Source organism: Saccoglossus kowalevskii, chromosome 5, assembly GCF_978046115.1.
Source record: "Saccoglossus kowalevskii chromosome 5, keSacKowa6.1, whole genome shotgun sequence".
Lineage (NCBI taxonomy): Eukaryota > Metazoa > Hemichordata > Enteropneusta > Harrimaniidae > Saccoglossus > Saccoglossus kowalevskii.
Genome location: NC_140645.1, coordinates 27,911,972 through 27,929,959, shown reverse-complemented (window position 1 = coordinate 27,929,959; position 17,988 = coordinate 27,911,972). Strand labels below are relative to the sequence as shown.

Genomic DNA, 17,988 nt, shown 5'->3' with positions numbered 1-17,988 from the left:
TGAAGATCAATTACTGTCCAATAAAGTAATTTGTATATAGTAACTGTCAAGTATTGTTGACACTCACGATCTTATTTGGGGTTGACAATTTAATGTAAAAGCAAGGCACTTAGAAATGGTGTACTTTAATGTATTTTGTGGTCATTTCTTCATTTTCAAATTTCATTAACAGAATTTACCCAGGTGTAACAGCGGATTAAGTGACTGTCAAATCTGCCATGTCCTTTCTTCTTCATCCATTTTTTTCTACTCTTTTAGTTGCCTAACCCTTACTTGATGTAACTGGGCACATTGGATTTATGGATCTGTAATTGAGTGTTTCAAAGTATTATATAACACTTCTGGGGTATTTAGTATGCCGGTGAATATTGAAAGTAAAAACCAACGAAAATCGAGCAAATTATATAGCAAATTAGTTTTACTGGATAATGTGAAATACTTATAATATAATAATATAATGAATAGAGAAATTTCTTTTATTTGGTAACATTCTTCTGCATAAATATAACATATATACATTATTTATAAATATCTAACCACATTTTTATCAATAGGTCACTCTGATTTAGCCTTCTATAGTTGGGATCAGTTTTTTCCTATTTCTTCCTTGTTTTTTTTTCTGACGCCAAAGACCCTATAATATTATCCCTGAAATGTCCCAGCAACAACAACGGAGATAATATTATCCCTGAGTGGTCCCAACAACATAGGAGATAATATTATCCCCGAGTGGTCCCAACAACAAGGGGGTTAATATTATCCCCGAGTGGTGCCAACAACAAGGGGGGTAATATTATCCATGAGTTATCCTAACAACAAGTCGTTAGTGTCGTTAGTGGCAGTTGAATCAATATGGTTCAATTGCAATCGCTTGGTTTCAAAATTGAATTGCGGGTTTGTTACAATATTTTTCCGTGTACCCATCTGCAAAATGTAAATGTAAAAAAAAAGCATTTGACAAAAATATATGCTATAGTAAAAACAACAAGGCAATAAACATATTTTACACAGAATATAAACCAATAACACTTAAAATAACTATCTTAGTTGTAGCCAATGTTCCACATCCAAAATCATTCATTGTAGGCACTTAAATTTCCACATCAACCATGTTTGCCAAACATGGGAACGTTTGTGTAATCGTAACCATCGTTATTTACACAAAGGTAGTCCACAATTGTTTAATTACTTTCCTTTGAGTGAAAATACAAACAAAGGTGCCGGCAAATTACTGTCATTGTCATATATGGTACATTGTTTGTAAGAACATGGATAATCCCTCCACGCATAACGTACAGCTTGCAATGTCGCAGCATCACAAAACACTGTAGAGATTTGAATTCCATCTTTATCAATGGTGGATATGATAGGAGCAGGTAACCAGTCATTTGATAAGTCTGTACAGTTGTTTGTTGATGAACAGCACACCTGCATAGAAACCATATTCAAATGATGTATTTGAGTGCGTGTATTTAATATTGTGTTTTGAACTTTTGATTTGTGTTTGTTTTTCACTCAGTACGTCTAACGTTTTGGCCAGTGTTTTTATTATGTCTATATATGACCAGTTTTGTTTTTGTGACTTTGTTATTATAATCGTTAAATCGAAATGATTTTGCTACATGCGCGTATTATATTGAACTCAAAGCCATGCTAATTTCTAGTTTATGACTTTGAATAACTTATATTATTATACATTTGTCACCGTAACGCCACAAGTTACAGCGTGCCGGAATTTTGCGGTATTTTACGGGGTATTTTCATACTTCCATAGGAAATTCGATTTCCAAATATGGAATGATTACGCGCGTGAGCGTCCTCTCATTATAAAAACAAACATGGCTGCCACCAGGTTTGACCGGACTCCACAAAAAGAAGTTGGCTGATTCTGTTCTAAACTTTTTGAATTGGATGGAAAAGATGTATAATAATAATGACGTCAATTTTGTTTTTAAAAGATGTCAAATTCAATTATTTGAACATACAATTTTTTGATCTTATTATTTAATGTTTTCTTAAGAGATCGCTAAAATGGCTGCAGACATTTCATACACATAACTTGATACAGATATTTTTGTTTGCATCATTTTAGAACAGTTAAGAATCTAACTCATTTTAATTTAACTTACCTCAAACCCAGAATCCTGGTTCACTCGGATATGCTTACTATCGTATATAACATTTATTGCATCTCCAGATAACACCACTGTTATATTACTTGGGAATGGTCCAGCATATTTGACATTTGTATCATTATACGCAATTGCCTTTGCAGCCAATGCTAAACGATATCCTACATCTTGTTTGTACCTCGGGTGCACTCTGCATTCAACAGTAAACAATAGAATTGCATTATCCACTTAGTGAAATCTATCGCACAAGCAGAAAAGTGTTCACTTAGTGAAATGTATGGCACAAGCACAAAAGTGTCCACTTAGTAAAATGTATCGCACAAGCATAAAAGTGTTCACTTAGTAAAATGTATCGCACAAGCACAAAAGTGTCCACTTAGTAAAATGTATCGCACAAGCACAAAAGTGTCCACTTAGTAAAATGTATCGCACAAGCACAAAAGTGTAAGTGTTGTGGCAAAATATATCTTATAAAGTGGTATAGCCAGTGTTAGGTGTGTTCAGTAAAGTGGGTTGCTAACATCACACAATTTACAGTGCATGTATATATCCAATAAAACTTACGGTCCATACGGGGATGTAGGGTCCGGTAAATCCATGGCAACTGCCATAAAGACGTTTGGCATTTTCTCATTGGGTACATAACCATAGTTGGCAGTCTGATGCCAACGAATTGCAGGATAACCATCAACAACCCATGGTTTGTCGTTGTTAGTAGAAATCTATAACAAAAAAATGAGTCAAAGTATTGTACTTGTAAGGATTAACTATGCATTTGTTTAAATTACGCATGTAAAGCCAAGGTCGGTAGCCAAGGTCAGCCCACTATAAAATACATAGTGTTTTTGGTCAGCCACAGTACTTCTATAGAGGAACTGTGGGTCAGTACAAAACCAGATATGAACAATAATTTTTAGATAAAATTAGTTATTAGTAATATTGCAGCCAGAGGTAAAAATCAGACATGTTTTGTATTAAACTCAAATTTTTTTGCGCATTACTTAGACTCGTAATTTTAGAATACCACTAGCGTCGTTGTGTTGCTATAGAACTATTAATACTTGTATACTTTGAGTGTTTTTGTTCATAGAAGGCTCTCGTGTTGATTTTTCCCTAATGGGAAGCTTGTTTTAAAACACGTTATGGATAGCGTTGGATCGGTGCCTGCTCTCGGGTAGGCAAATTCGGTCGACACCAGGACACGTACGTTTGTTCCCTGCACTTTGTGGAAGCAAAAGGTCTTAAATTCAACACAAACGATTGTGAAAGGTGTTGAATGCCTTATATTCCAATCGCGAAAAACAGGGTCAACGTGGAACCAAGTGAAGTTGTTTCGGAAATTGCCGTCGAAACATAATTGGAAATCTTCGAACGATTTGTAGATCCTGAACTTCTCCCGGTTATAGTACGATCGATGACAAAATAACACTGTTTGCGCTTGATCATGATAATCATTAGCCACTGTGGCGACTAGCATGTTATGTTATTTGCCACATTATGTCACCACCAGTCACATGTCAGTTTTAATACTTGAATTTATTATGCATGAAAAATACCTTATATAGGTATTCTGCTTTGTAGTGGACATTTCCTTGCATCAAACATTATGCTATAACATTGCATGATATTGTAATTTAAGAATTTTAAGTAGATATATTTGGCTAATAGAATATAACTCTCACATTATCAATAGTGTTAGCACAGATGAGTTGAAGGCATCGGGCAAGCCGTATTCTGCAACATTACAGAAATCACTAGAGTAAAAAGGTTCTTTCAAAGAATCGGTTAAATTGCAACAAAGTTTGGTAAATATTTTTGACAGACACCTGTACAAAATACTTGGGCAAAAGCCAGCTAACATTTTCGGTTATCTTGAATGTTTTCTGGATCGATTCACGTGTAAACGCAGCACTTTTTTCTGAAATGAAGCAGTTGTTTTTATACTAAAATTACTTTGAATAAGGCTGAAAATTATGTTCCTAAAAATAAGTAAACAAATTAGGCACCAATATTTTTTAAGATATTTACATCAATCAAGGACATTCGATTGACTGCTTTCCCACTGGTGTTTCAATCCTAAAACTTGTTTGTAATAAATAATAATTTTGGCAATGCATATTCATATTGAAACAAACAATGATAAAGGGAATAATATTATACAACAAAGGGCAAGGTCACCAGAGTTCAACCATGTTTAGGATCAAGGCGTAACAAATCAGTGTCTTCATCAAGGGACTGCAAGAAGGATATTCTTTATATAGTTGGACAATGAAAACGTGGAACAGATACAAGAAATCCATCTGGAATGTAACGCCCGGTACCTGGCATACTCGCAATATAGCGCCATTTTAAAGCAAAGCTTGACCTGTTTCATGCGACTAGCAATCAGTTGCTAGGCCAATATAACAGCATCGTACGAAGCGGAAAATATGTTATTTGTCTAACACTTAAATGACACAACCACGGTTTTTTAGAAAATATACGAGGTATGACAGGAGGTTTTCAACTGACCAATAAGTGTTCGCCATATAGCACATATGATCAACAATTTCTCGTTCAATGTGCGTACTATTTTTTGATCTAGTATTTGGTAGCATAGTCGGTCACACTTGGCCATGTAAAAACATGAATTTGGACAAGGTATAAAACCGTCTATGATTGAAAACGGCCATTATATAATCATGTTCGAACAAAATACATCTTCTTCATGGTTGTATACGGATATTAGCCTCACAATTTATTACTTAATCCTTGACAAACAAATTACGAAATAAAATATAATGTTCTTTTTACAATAGAAAATTACTCAATGTATCATTTTCCGTCGAAATTGTGCATACACTCAACGCTTACAAGTCCGGCTTACACGTTTGGACAACATGCTCGATCAAGCAATGTTTCCAACATGTCGATATAACTATTCATTTAAGTCTGTGATTCACGAACAATTATCGAACATGGCAAAATACCGATATACTATTTTACTATTGAACTATGGAGGCTACTTTTATTGGCGTTCGACCATTCTTTACCATTGTCATAAATAAAATTTGCGTACAAATCAGGGGTACGCGGTGTGAACGAAGATGAAATCAAACCTAGTCTCTTTATATAATGTTGAAAACGAGCGCGACCAAAAGCGCGAACGCTTGCCGAGGTTTGGAACGTTCTACCCTATGTAGAACGTGATTATGATTTGCGACCTGATTGCCTAACTAAAACGACAATAAATCGCTGGTTGTAATATTCGTACTGTCCCTTTGGATGGGCTCTGATTCAATGGTTGTTGTCCACTGCTCTGAGTAAAACATATCACAACTGATGACAAATTTGTACATTAACATGGTTGTGAAAACACCGACAATTCGCCTTCCTGCTGCGGGCAACATGAATTAATTACATATTCTTTTCATATGAATATAGAATGGGATATAAAAAAATATATTCGATGATTTTAACAAATTTTCAAAATTTCTGATAGAAGAAAAAATTGTCTAACTAATCTGGGATCTGATACACAATGTTCGTAATATTTTATATTGAGATATAATATATTCTCTTCTACGCAACTAATACTATTGATAGTTTTTTTCACCTGTACAAATCCAAATGGGAAGAGTTTATCTGTTTCTCCTCCAGTACCAATGTAAAACTTGTCTCTCCAGTCAGCTATCATTGCAGGAAAGGTACAAGAATAGGAATCTTGTTTAATACCATGTATTGTATTTGATTCTCCTGTGAATATAAGTGTACTTAAATTAATTCAGTAATGAACGTATCATAGCATTCTTAAATACAATAGGATTTATTTCGAGTTTAAATTTAATTATTTTCATACAACTGTATGTAACTTATGAATTGGGTGATGGTATTTCGGAATACAATTAATATGGATTTAAGCTTTAACGCAATTTTTATTTATTATTTATAATATCTTTATTGAGATTCTAAAATATACGAATGGGTTGCAAATCGAAGGCAAAAATAGGTACAGACAGGTACAGGTACAGGTCAAAATGTTTTGTATGTCACCCATACGACAGAACATTAGGCGACAAACGAGCAAGGTCACAGCATGGGTTTATGTGCTGTTGTACTATATAAAATAATGATAAAACAACACAAAAACTATTTCAAAATTGACACACTTTTTATTGTGTGAATAAAAATTGTGCCACATTTAGAGGTCAAAAGCCAAGGTATATAACTGCAGAGGGAAAAAAAGTCATGGCCTCCTGACTTGGCAAACGTGTTCCCCACGCAACTCATGACACCTAAGCACATTTTTCGTGAAAACGACAATGTAACATTTCTTACCTTGATACCAAACTACTCCTTTTATTGTAATATTCAGTAATGGATATATCATAGCATTCCACAGTACACTGTCAGCTTTGGCGTCACTTTTGTATTGCATAATAAATGTGGAAAATTATTTTATAATGTATGTTTTTGTGTTACAAGGTGAAATAATTATGGTTAAAATAAATATACAGGTCTATTAAAAAATCAAACGAGAACACAGCGGTTCGGCGTGGAATGGTTCATTTAAAAATCGTACAGTTATTTTTATAAAAAAATTATTGTGTAACAATATTAGTGGTAATGACGGTCGCTCTTTCAGGTTTTTGTAGATGCCTCAAGATATAAACCTTGATATACATTTTGTTTCTATGAGAATATTTTTTTTAATAGTCATTGCAGAATATAGTATTTATATTGTAAAGAAAGCCTCAATCGGTAACTCTTTTGAAAAAAATAATGATTTGTCAAACAACAAAAGAAACCGGATTTCAAAAATAACACAACCACGCATGGTTATGCGGTTATTTTCCCTTTGTCAGAGTAACAATCTCCAAAATTGCAATCATATCATGGGAAGTTTAACGAAGGTATTGTATAATGCAACATGTCGATGTTATTACACTTTAAATGTCAACAAAATGTATCGGTTTACATGACTCGAGGTAATTGTTAAAATGTGTTTTGAAAACCGTCATTACTATATTTTCACCAGTTCTTTCATTTATTTAAATGTATGCTTTGTCATAAACGAAATGAGAGTTACATTTTCAGTAAAATAATGGACCTCTTCATTTTGAAAAGGAATAGTCTGTCGTTAGACCCAGTAAAAACTTTGTATTATAATATGCACCTGCTGTTTCCGTCCGGCAATTGAGTACTGTTGCACACACCCAAAGCATCTTGGGAAGACCATGCCTCCACTGGTGTTCCTCCATAACTGCTGACTATTAAACCAATAGGATACCTAAGGTAGTCGTAAAGATTACGACCATAGAACCAACACGTGGCTGAAAAATACTTCTTTGGTCCACCGGAAACCGTCGCTGCTCGAAGAAAAGTTTATTCAATGTTATAAAAAAAGGGTAACCGAAAATCTGATCAGGATATCTAGTTCGGTTTCACTTGGTCGTATGAAGAAACACAATGAACTAAGGTATACATATTAAGATAATGTATGTTTCTTATAGGGTCAGATCGAAGAGTTATATGAGACACTTATGAACAGCAAAGTTAAATTTTTGTTTCACAAAGAAATGATATGGCGCTTACCATCTAACAGTTGTTAGTTGCGTGCTTTACAGTGCGATGAGGCGTACACGATAAAATGTGTCAATTACTGTATTATGGTAAGTTCAAAATTCCATGTGATGAGATTTGACTTAGAACAATGGCAGCACTTGTCATGTCTGACTGTCCAAATAAAGTGGTACCACTTACCATGCAACATGACAAATGAACGTAGTTTGTGTCAATAACCCGGGATGGGACATACGAATATGGAATGTATAATTAACCATATAATGAAAAAGACGAATTTAAGATAGGACACTTGATGAGAATTCAACGGTGAGGTGAGTTGCGTTGCGTCAGAAACCACGTGATGAGATAGAACAAAGGACGTTGTGACACATATCTGTGATTGACAGTCCAACATAAGATGAATGATGAGATAGTACGTGATGAAACAAAAAAATACGTGTTAAAGCATGTGATGGGTCTGACCATTGTGTTACGTGTCATTTACCATGAGTTGGAACACACTTAGGCAAAATGTCTCACATACCACATTATGCAATAGACCAAAGTATATGAATGTAAGGTGTTTAACTTCATATAAATCAATATGAGATGAACACTGCGGTACATATATACAACGATGAGACGACTGAATAGTTACTATACTAAAATGAGCCACTTACCAGGTGATGGAACTGACCAAGGTTGTTTCACTGATGTTAAATCATTCTGTGGTGTTTCCGAATGAATCTCACTGGCTGTAAATAATCTGATATGTGGATATTCAGAAGATATGAGTGCTTCGATTGTTGCATTGAAAACCTACATATATCAAGAAAGAACACATTGCAGCACATTAACAATTATGTGTCATGGATGATAAGGGAATAATGGGGGGGGGGATATTAAAGGAGAACAATATTGTAATCTTTTAAGTGTAATTTTAAACAAATTATATATCAAATCAATAAAAATAATATTGAACACTTTTGATTTAAATTAATAATATAGAAGACGTATATTGTATTATGTGTATTAAAATTTTACACTTCCCTAGAGAATCCCTTTTTTTAGTAAATTTGTACGTTGTATTATTCTGTGTTTTGTTTCTTGTAATTATTTTAAAAAGTATTAAAACCAGAAGCTTTAACTTAATATGTTGATGTGTGTGTATTTATATTGTCTTGTCTATCCCATTCTAGCAGTGAAAGAGCCCCCCTGTCCAGTGTGAGACATGTGGGACCCACTCTCAATAGCAATAAACAAGCGTTACACTGTGATAGTGATGCGGAATTATTGATCCACAAATTTGACCATTAGAAACATATTTATAAATTATAATTCAACATGTGAAGTAAATTATATGCTATGCAGACAGACCCGAGTCCCAAACACATATCCGGTGATGAACAAAATAACACAGCCATTCACTACGTTACATATTATCTATGTCTATGTTAAATAAATATTAGATAATGTGTACTTGAGTCACAGTAAAAACCATGTTACTCTGTCCACCACATAGCCACACGTCACCAAACAGTACGTCATCTAGCGTTATTTCATCAGTAGTAGACGAGTTATGTGTTATCGTGATGCTGATTGGCCCGCTCGGCGGCATAGGATCTAAAGTGATTTTCCATAGCCATTGTTCACCATCTGTACCTATAATATATGACATTGTCATGTGTATTATGCGTACATTTAGAGTTCATCATAAGAATACGCAGTGCAAATACTGATGTACTATAATATAATGTTGATCAATGTAATGGTCTATGCAATCACATACGGCACGGGCGTCAGACCTTATATCCCCAATTCAGCGTACTTTATGTTAGAAAATCGCATTACACCTTTCCGATCTCACAACATATGAATATTGTTACCACACAGAATATGAAACTCTAAGTTCCCACACAATGTAACAAATTGTAGTTTACCATGCAACAGATTAAACTGCAGGTAACCACGCAACATATGAAACAATATGTATGCATGGACCTACAAACACAGGATGAACATCGACTAACTGTCATTTGATCTATATGCGTTGCCGCTATTTACGCTCTACTTGAGATTAATCCTGCGCAATTCACACCTTCCGAACCCGTTCTGATGACACCGCGTAACTTCGGACCGTTACGACGATTGTGTAACTGTCAAATAGGACGCGATCTATACTTTACTAACAACAAATCATGTCAAAAACACGTGTATAACCGAGCGATGATTTTATGCGTAAGAAGTAAAATTACTAGCGGTTTATCAACACAGAAATATGCCACGAAATAGTTAACACACATGTAAACAAACCATTCTGGTCAAATAAAAGCAATATTCAGAGGGAAAAAAAATTACGGTTTCTTGAAAAATGTTATCATTTCATTAAACATAATAACAAAATAACATTAACATTAACGAGAATTTCCGGTTGGCTGATAGGTCAGCTAACTGATGTGATGAATTGCGCATGTCAATTGACCCGTCACTGAAACTGCGCAACTATTGTATTATATTCACAAAATATTTAATTTTCCGTACCAGAGCTACGCCCACTCTTTAGCGGCAACGCACATAGCACATCAAAGTGATTAAGCGAACAAAATGTTTTTTTTTAAACTAATACTTTAATCTTGATACATGTGATGGTAAGTTCATGTCATTTTTTACAACCACAGCCGCGGTGTTAAGCGTTTATGGCAGCACAGTACACAATTAACTACAGCGCTTAATTTGGGAAATATAAATAAAATAATCACTATATTTTTAGCGTTGTGATCCTGTACCTGTTTGTGGATGAAGCATGCGTCAGTGGTATTTTATGCTAAAATGCGACATACCTATGTTATATGCAAATTGTTTGTAACATAGTGTATGCCGAATAATGCCCGTGGCTGCTTACAGAAAGTCGGTGACCCATGTATTGCTATTCCCCATGCGAAATTTAAAATGCTTTTTACACATCATTATATAAAAAATATGCCTCAAAATAATTTAACATTATTTTGCACATCAATGTAAAACCTACCTTGATGCATGTATGTTGTCGCTGTGTAAATTGTTCCATTCAAATTCAACTCAATGTCTGAATTTTGTTCTCCATATCCCCAGATTATTGAATGATGTGGCTTCATTTGTAGAACCATATGGTCACCATAGTAACTTGCCAGCCGAAATACTAAAGATGACACACAGAAAAAAAATCGGTTTTAGAATTTTTGTAGTTTTGTGGAATGCAAAAATAAAACTACTATGCCGGAATTTATGAGCACCAAGATGGTTGCACGGGAAATGAAATCTTTAGCAAATTTGTTTTGACCTTAACAGTACTGTCCTTTCAATTTTGTGATGCTATACAGATACATATATTTAGAGATGAAATATAACGACATTGAAAATTATGTGTTCAGATTGAAATTTGTCATATCCTAATAACAAGCCCGTATATGAAGTTTATATATTTAAACGTATGACATGTAGTTATTGTGCCTCGAATTAGGTCTTTGTGTTCCGTAGGCGATGTAAATCTTCTTTATTTGGATGATTGTCAATCATATGAATTAGTGAAATCAATCCCATATCGCAAAAACTATATAACCTTCATTAAATTAGATTTTCTGGGTTTGCAGAGAAAATTATATGGCGAACATAGACAATTGTATGTTATGTGGAAGTGATGAGAGAGTTGTCCCAATAATATAGTCTGTCCCACAGAGTGTTAACACATGTTAAATGTCATTAAGATTTGAACAACACAGGCAGGTTACAATAAATGTTAATTTAATAATAATGTTGTACAAGCACAAAGTTTTTATCCAATGCAGGAACAAAGTTGAACTAAATTGAAGTGTATTTGTGAGCTATGGATTATCAGGTATGCATATATATACAGCATGAATTTTGTTTTGTGCTTCTGAAAAAAAACAATAATAATACAACAAACCTTTCTGACTTTCACCATGTAGAAAGTAAATTAAGCATGCAACAGTAAAAATGCAGACGGCCACTACGAATATAACACGTGTCGTGAGTGTTATACGTTTCAAACGAACTTTCCAATTTTGCTTGCTTCTGTCAGTGCCACTTGGAGGTATCAGTGTTGTTGTATCCATATCGTTTTCCACATCATCTGAAAAACAAAATAAAAGTATCAATCGATAAATTCCGCATAAACTGCTTTTATGCACAACCCTAAGTGTACACACAACATGAATCACCATGACTAAAACACCATATATACCTTCAAGAAATTATCAACTGGTAGTGATGCAAGTTTGAAGACACATCCTTTTTCGACTTGCACAAAGAACAATTTCATGACATAACACATTGCATATTATCGAATTTTAACTATTGACAGCTATGGACAACAATAGAAACTTAGCATAAATTCAGTGTCCAATAATCACAAACTATATTACATTTAATTCAATGTGAGTAATCAATTTATGTAATTCCGTCTTTAAACATTTTAGTGAATGATAAGCACTCTTCTGGGTAAATTGTGAATCAAATTATTTGTGTTATTTCAAACATATTGTTTCAGTACTTTTGAGACATGCTGGGAAGCCACTTTTGTCCGCAACATTTAAATCAGGTGATGTAGACAGATATTTTGCTGTGGACACTGATCAACTGTATTTTCAGTTTGAACTGTCATTTCAGTTTCAGTCGTCCATAGTTGATATGTGCTTGAAATTTAGGGAAAAAATGATGTCACAGCTACAATATTGTTACATTCATCAGTACAAATGTTGTCATAATGACATAACCTTAATCATGGTACGACAATATCGTAACACATATATGCAAGCACATATAATGTGTCCCTTAATGGTTATACAACCAGTACGTGCATTATACATAGTAATAAATTTACTTCATATAATTAATTATATCGATAAAAAATCAAAGAGAGCGCACTTCATACAGGTGACAGTCGAATAAATGACCAACGTGACGGTGAAACTTAAAACCGTGGTTTGAAAATTTAAATCGATAATGGAGACTCTGAAGATCGTGTTACAGGGGGCAATTTATAAGGCGACTCATTCGCTTAGTGCTTGGTCATAATAATACTGTAATGCCCACTCTTTTCTGTGCAATTTAAATCGATGTTAAAATATTATATACTTTGATAAGTTAATTTGATGAGCGTTCCATCTATTTTTAAATGGATACTAATTTACATATCTAAATGTTTGTACATCAATCGAAATTTGTGTCGTGTTGCTCCACACAATGAACAATAAGCAATGTCCGATCATTAAAACTTTAATTTACAGAAATGAGTAAGGCAAATAAATATAGATAACGTTAGATATTGAAAAAGTTTTAGTGGGAAATAAAGCTCATTGTTCATTTATTAGTACACTTGAAAAGTATGGTAAATATTAGGAATGGTTCAGTTTCATTGAACTAGAAAACTGAATTAACTGTTCAGATAACGTTAGAACGGTGTGATACCTATACAGGTGCAGCTTCTCCTTAAATTCAAATTAAGAAAGCTAGATGCATGCAGATATAGTATACTACAGTTTATTTATAAATCACAAAGATTGCATGTAATATATTATATATTATTTAATTTACATCTTGAAAGCTTTAATTTTGCCCAACATTTTGACACCCAGTGTAATATGTGTAGCGAACCTTATATTATACTATGATAAATTATTAACCACGAGTCTAAACAATTTGTTCTGGTCCGAGATGTTGAAAACAAACAGCAGGGAGTGTCAATTGCGGACAAAGGTTAAAAAAGGTCAACATACGACGAACTGTACAAGGGCACTGGCTGTTGCGACTGGTAAATGGTTGCCCGAAAACACGACATGAAGCTTTTCCCGGCTGCCTTGCCTGACCCACTTTAGCGTCGCAATTATACCACACACACTAGGTAACTCTTGAAGCCTCACGCCGTGCTCGATACGTTGCGAATTGATTCGTGTAACTTGTCCCTGACACTTCATTGCCAATCTAGTTATGATGGCCGCTTTGAACTTACCATTTTCCTCCTCCATACTGTGAAAGTAAAACACAACAGAATAACTGACTGCACGGTGTGCTAATATGGCGGGTATCCCACGTCAAATAAAACGTTTGAACTTTAACATCGGTCAATCCGTATTCCTTTCCTATGAATTGCAAATGCGCCGTGACTGCGCCACCAACGACGGTGTTCTCTTATTCTCGCCGTTCGCTTGTAAACAGTGCATTTACACCATTTTATACATAGCCACTGGTTCCCATAGAACAGTTGTCGGTTTTCCAGATACGCTGTGGGTCAAAAATAAATTTAATTCCCCGAAGCTATAGGCCGATCTACACTATTACTTAAAACTCATAGATTTGTTATTTCACATAGCATTTTGATTCCGGTAAATTAAGACAACCTTCACAGTTCAGTGGGTAATTTGCTTTGAATATTAAAGATTTTGGATCGTTTCGCAATACAATAGTTCAATAACTTGATAATTCGTTTGTAGGTATTTACTTTGAAGTGTGTTCACTCTTACATTAGTACTAGTCTGACTAATGACCTTGAATAGTTGAATGGCGTGAGTCAAGGTTGTAGTAGTTTACCATAGGAGTACATGTAATTGAAAAGGAATTCAACAATATGAATAAAGATAATTACATTGGCGTTATGCAAAATTGTATAAGCTCTCAGTTAACGGAAATCGCTAGGAAAATCGCTTTAAATGACATTCCCTTTCAACATTTCTAATCGTTTTTAAAATCACAATAGTAATATGTGTAAATATTGGAAACCCTGGAAGCAATGTTAGAATCGCTTAGTCGACATGTGTTTGAGGAGTGTCTATGACACAAAAATAACCCTTTGCAATGAAGATGGTCATGCAAAATTTTCTTCCAACGAGCCAGCGGTAAGTCCAAAATGAAATGGACAATCGTTGTCTGAATATTAATCGTGGTGGTGCTACTTTGCCAAGACATCATTCACGTCCTGTTTTTGTTTCTTTACATGGTGGAAACAAATACCTAAAAAATAGTTTACGCTCAACGCCTTCTACAATAAACAGGTTTTAGTTTGTACATCGGCAATAACCGCATCTTGATATATTTCCATCGTTGATTCATTTCGAAGATATAAACTTGGTCCATATTGATCAAAAACAATAGTTTATAAAACCTGGATAATTGTTCACAAATTTCGCAGTTTGTCGAAAAAATGAAATACATGGTTGTACATCATGATTTACAATCAGTCAACTTCATGTTGACTTCCGCCACGCGTAGCCTCAGAATGTGAAGTGTATGTACGTGTTCACAATATGATGAGGTCATTGCTCAGTATCGACGCTTGGTGAGATCCTATCGTCTTCGACGAGTGTGATGCTGTTCAAATAACACGAGCGGCGATACGACCACACCAAGCGCCGATATTGGGCGATAACCGATTTATCATATAATCATGGCACATTTTTTTAATCGAAATTAATTACTTTCTTTGTCGAAATTAATTAATTTTTGTTGTTATTGTATTCCACAATGGCGTGCATTTATGCGACCTTACAGTTCAACGTCACGATTCTATGTGGATATTTGCCGTCTCGGTTTGTCACGCTTAGTGTCAGCAAAATCAACAATTTATTGCAGGATTATGGAATGTACATGGCTGTACTTGGGTGGTTTTGTGTACTCTGTGATTGTTTTTTCCCATTATTTCTCCCTTTTCCATCGTATTCTGCATTACACTAGCCAACTTGTTGTTGTCCTATTGACGTCGTGTATCATACAATTGACGATATGTGGTGTGTGGTTTGAATAAAAAAAACTGTCCGGTGTGTTCATTTCTGTTGGTTTGTGGCCTGCAAATTCTTTCCTCGTAAACACTGAATACTTTGTTTTATGGTGCAGCGAACACCAGTCTGTCCATATCTTGTTTTTGTGTTACACTCATTATATTCAAGATATTCAAGTCCACCAGCAGTCATTGAATGTGGCAGTTCAAGTATGTGACCTGAATACATGATATGATATTTAATCAGTGTTTATTCAAATTAGAGTGAATTCCCTAATGAAAATGCCTTTTCACAACTTCTACATGTAGTTAAATTTCACAGTGAAATAAACATGGCTATCGAAAATCACTTTAATTACAAAACGCGAAGCGCTGTTTGCAACTTTCACAACTACCACTATAAAATTATTAGGAAAAATTATCGTTATATTCATAACGCTTATATTTGTTGGGACATGAGAACGTAATTCTGGTAACATCGTTTTAAAATTGTATTGATATCATTTAAATATCAATACAACAAATTCTTAAACCTATTTCTATTGCATAGCACAGCTTTTACGAACCATATACCCTATACGAGTGCGTAAATGAAGTTGAACTAGTGGTTCCTTCGATATTCACACATTCTGTGTACGTTCTATTTACTTTTTCTTCTGTCCCTCTTCATGTGCCCGTGCCACTCGCTCCACGAGAATATTACTAAACAGCACATCAAAGTATTCTACATGAGGGAATCATTTTATTGATGCCAGTGTCGAGGCTTGATTCACAAAATCTTGAATATGCATTCATTCATTCATTTATTCAAATACATATGAATGGAAGGAACAGTTATAGATTTGTTTTGTATTAATAGTATCAAATGTTTCAAATAATCTGAACTAGAGATTAGGCTATACTGATGAGTGCATAATATCTTGTCCAGGGAGACATTATTTCACTATTTTATTACCATATATACAATCATATGTAAATTGAGCATGGAAATCAAACGTATTGTTACAGTGGTAGAAATTATTCCGTAAAGTGTTGGGCCCTCCAACGATCATTCATTATCAATATTTCAATTTGAGCTGGGAGCAAACTGTGACACCAAATCTAGTCGTTGTATTGTTATACTTCTTAAACATATTCTCAAAATGTCTTGAAACAGATTTCAATATAAGGATGTGGATTGTGAAATATGAAGATGAAGTAGTGTCCAACAAAGTAATTTGTTTTTTTTAACTGTCAAGTTTTATTGACACGATTTTAGTTGGGGTGAGCCCTTTAATGTTAAAGCAAAGGCTTTTGAGATGGTGTGTTTTAATGTATTTTGTAGTCATTTGTCTGTTTCTATTTGCAGAAGCAGAATGTATCCAAGTCTATTGTAACAACTGTTCAAGTGACTGTTAAATATGCCGTATATTGCCTCCTTCCCCTTCTTCCCCGTCTTCTACCAGTGAGTGTTACTTTTCTACCGCGTACTTAAATGCAACCATGCACATTGGTGAATTTATGAATCAATTACATCTGTAAATGAGTGATTTTAATTTCTATGTAACACTTATATGAGTTTTAGTATGGCTGTGCATATTGAAAATAAAAATCAAATTAAAACACCAATTTTGTTTTCAAATACTAGATTTTCTTTTAGTATAAGTATATATATATATATTTAAAACCATACTCTTATTGATAGGTCGCTGTATTGTGATTGCGGCCCTATACTCGAGATCAATTTCTTTACTTCTTTAACTTCTGGGTTTTTTTTGACGCCCATGACGCTATTACGAAACTCGGGATTACTTATAGGCCACAGTATGTATTCAGTATGTATGCGGGTTGTATTTAGTAGTAATATAACAGTCCGGTGACTTGTGTTTAAAAACCACTCATTGTATAATTCACACTTTGCTATTTTGGTGGGCCAGCCACTATGGTGTATTAGATACTGATTTGCACAATTGTGTGCAATCAATTGTAGTTTCATTGTTTCTGGGTTTGAATATGTGAATTATTTCTGATCTTTGCTCACTGTTGTATGGTGAAAATGGCTCCAAATATTACCTTACGTGATGCACAGCACTAATAGTTAATAAATAATTTGACTAATAAATATTTTGACTTCGTATGAGACTTCGGTAAGAGCTGGTGTATTTAAGACTGCGAACAACAAAGTTTGCCTAAACAAATGACGGTAGAAATAAAACAACGAATGCGAGAAGTAAAATCACCAAAGAGGGCGCACTTTATAAGTGACCATTGCTTAGCGAAGATTAAATTATTTTTTTAAATTGCGTCTCAAACCAACACGGCATCGAAACTGAAAATGTGGTATGATAATTTGAATCGAGCATGGCCAAGGTCGTGTTACATGGGGAAAATTCAAAAGGTTGCAAGCGCGACTCGTCACGAAATAACACCAAAATCACCCGTTTAATAATAATATAGTATCGCTCATTCTTTACAGCGCGATTTCAATCGTTTCCAGAATAATAAATGGTAATGATGATTGTTTGTACTATGATACCAGTAACTTTAATAAGTTAATTCTATTTT

At 34.5% G+C, this 17,988-nt stretch overlaps 1 protein-coding gene across 1 annotated transcript; it reads right to left on the bottom strand.

The window, feature by feature from the left end:
• Nucleotides 1-458: 458 nt before the first annotated feature.
• LOC144346742 (sialate O-acetylesterase-like) lies at nucleotides 459-13,805 on the bottom strand. The gene is made up of 11 exons (XM_085499658.1): nucleotides 13,684-13,805; nucleotides 11,620-11,805; nucleotides 10,705-10,854; nucleotides 9,157-9,338; nucleotides 8,357-8,495; nucleotides 7,288-7,480; nucleotides 6,450-6,535; nucleotides 5,728-5,867; nucleotides 2,697-2,854; nucleotides 2,130-2,322; nucleotides 459-1,428 (listed from the first exon to the last, which is right to left on the bottom strand). The coding sequence occupies exons 1-11, from the start codon at nucleotides 13,697-13,699 to the stop codon at nucleotides 1,186-1,188; spliced, it is 1,686 nt and encodes a 561-aa protein (XP_085355784.1). The 5' UTR covers nucleotides 13,700-13,805; the 3' UTR covers nucleotides 459-1,185.
• Nucleotides 13,806-17,988: the final 4,183 nt, after the last annotated feature.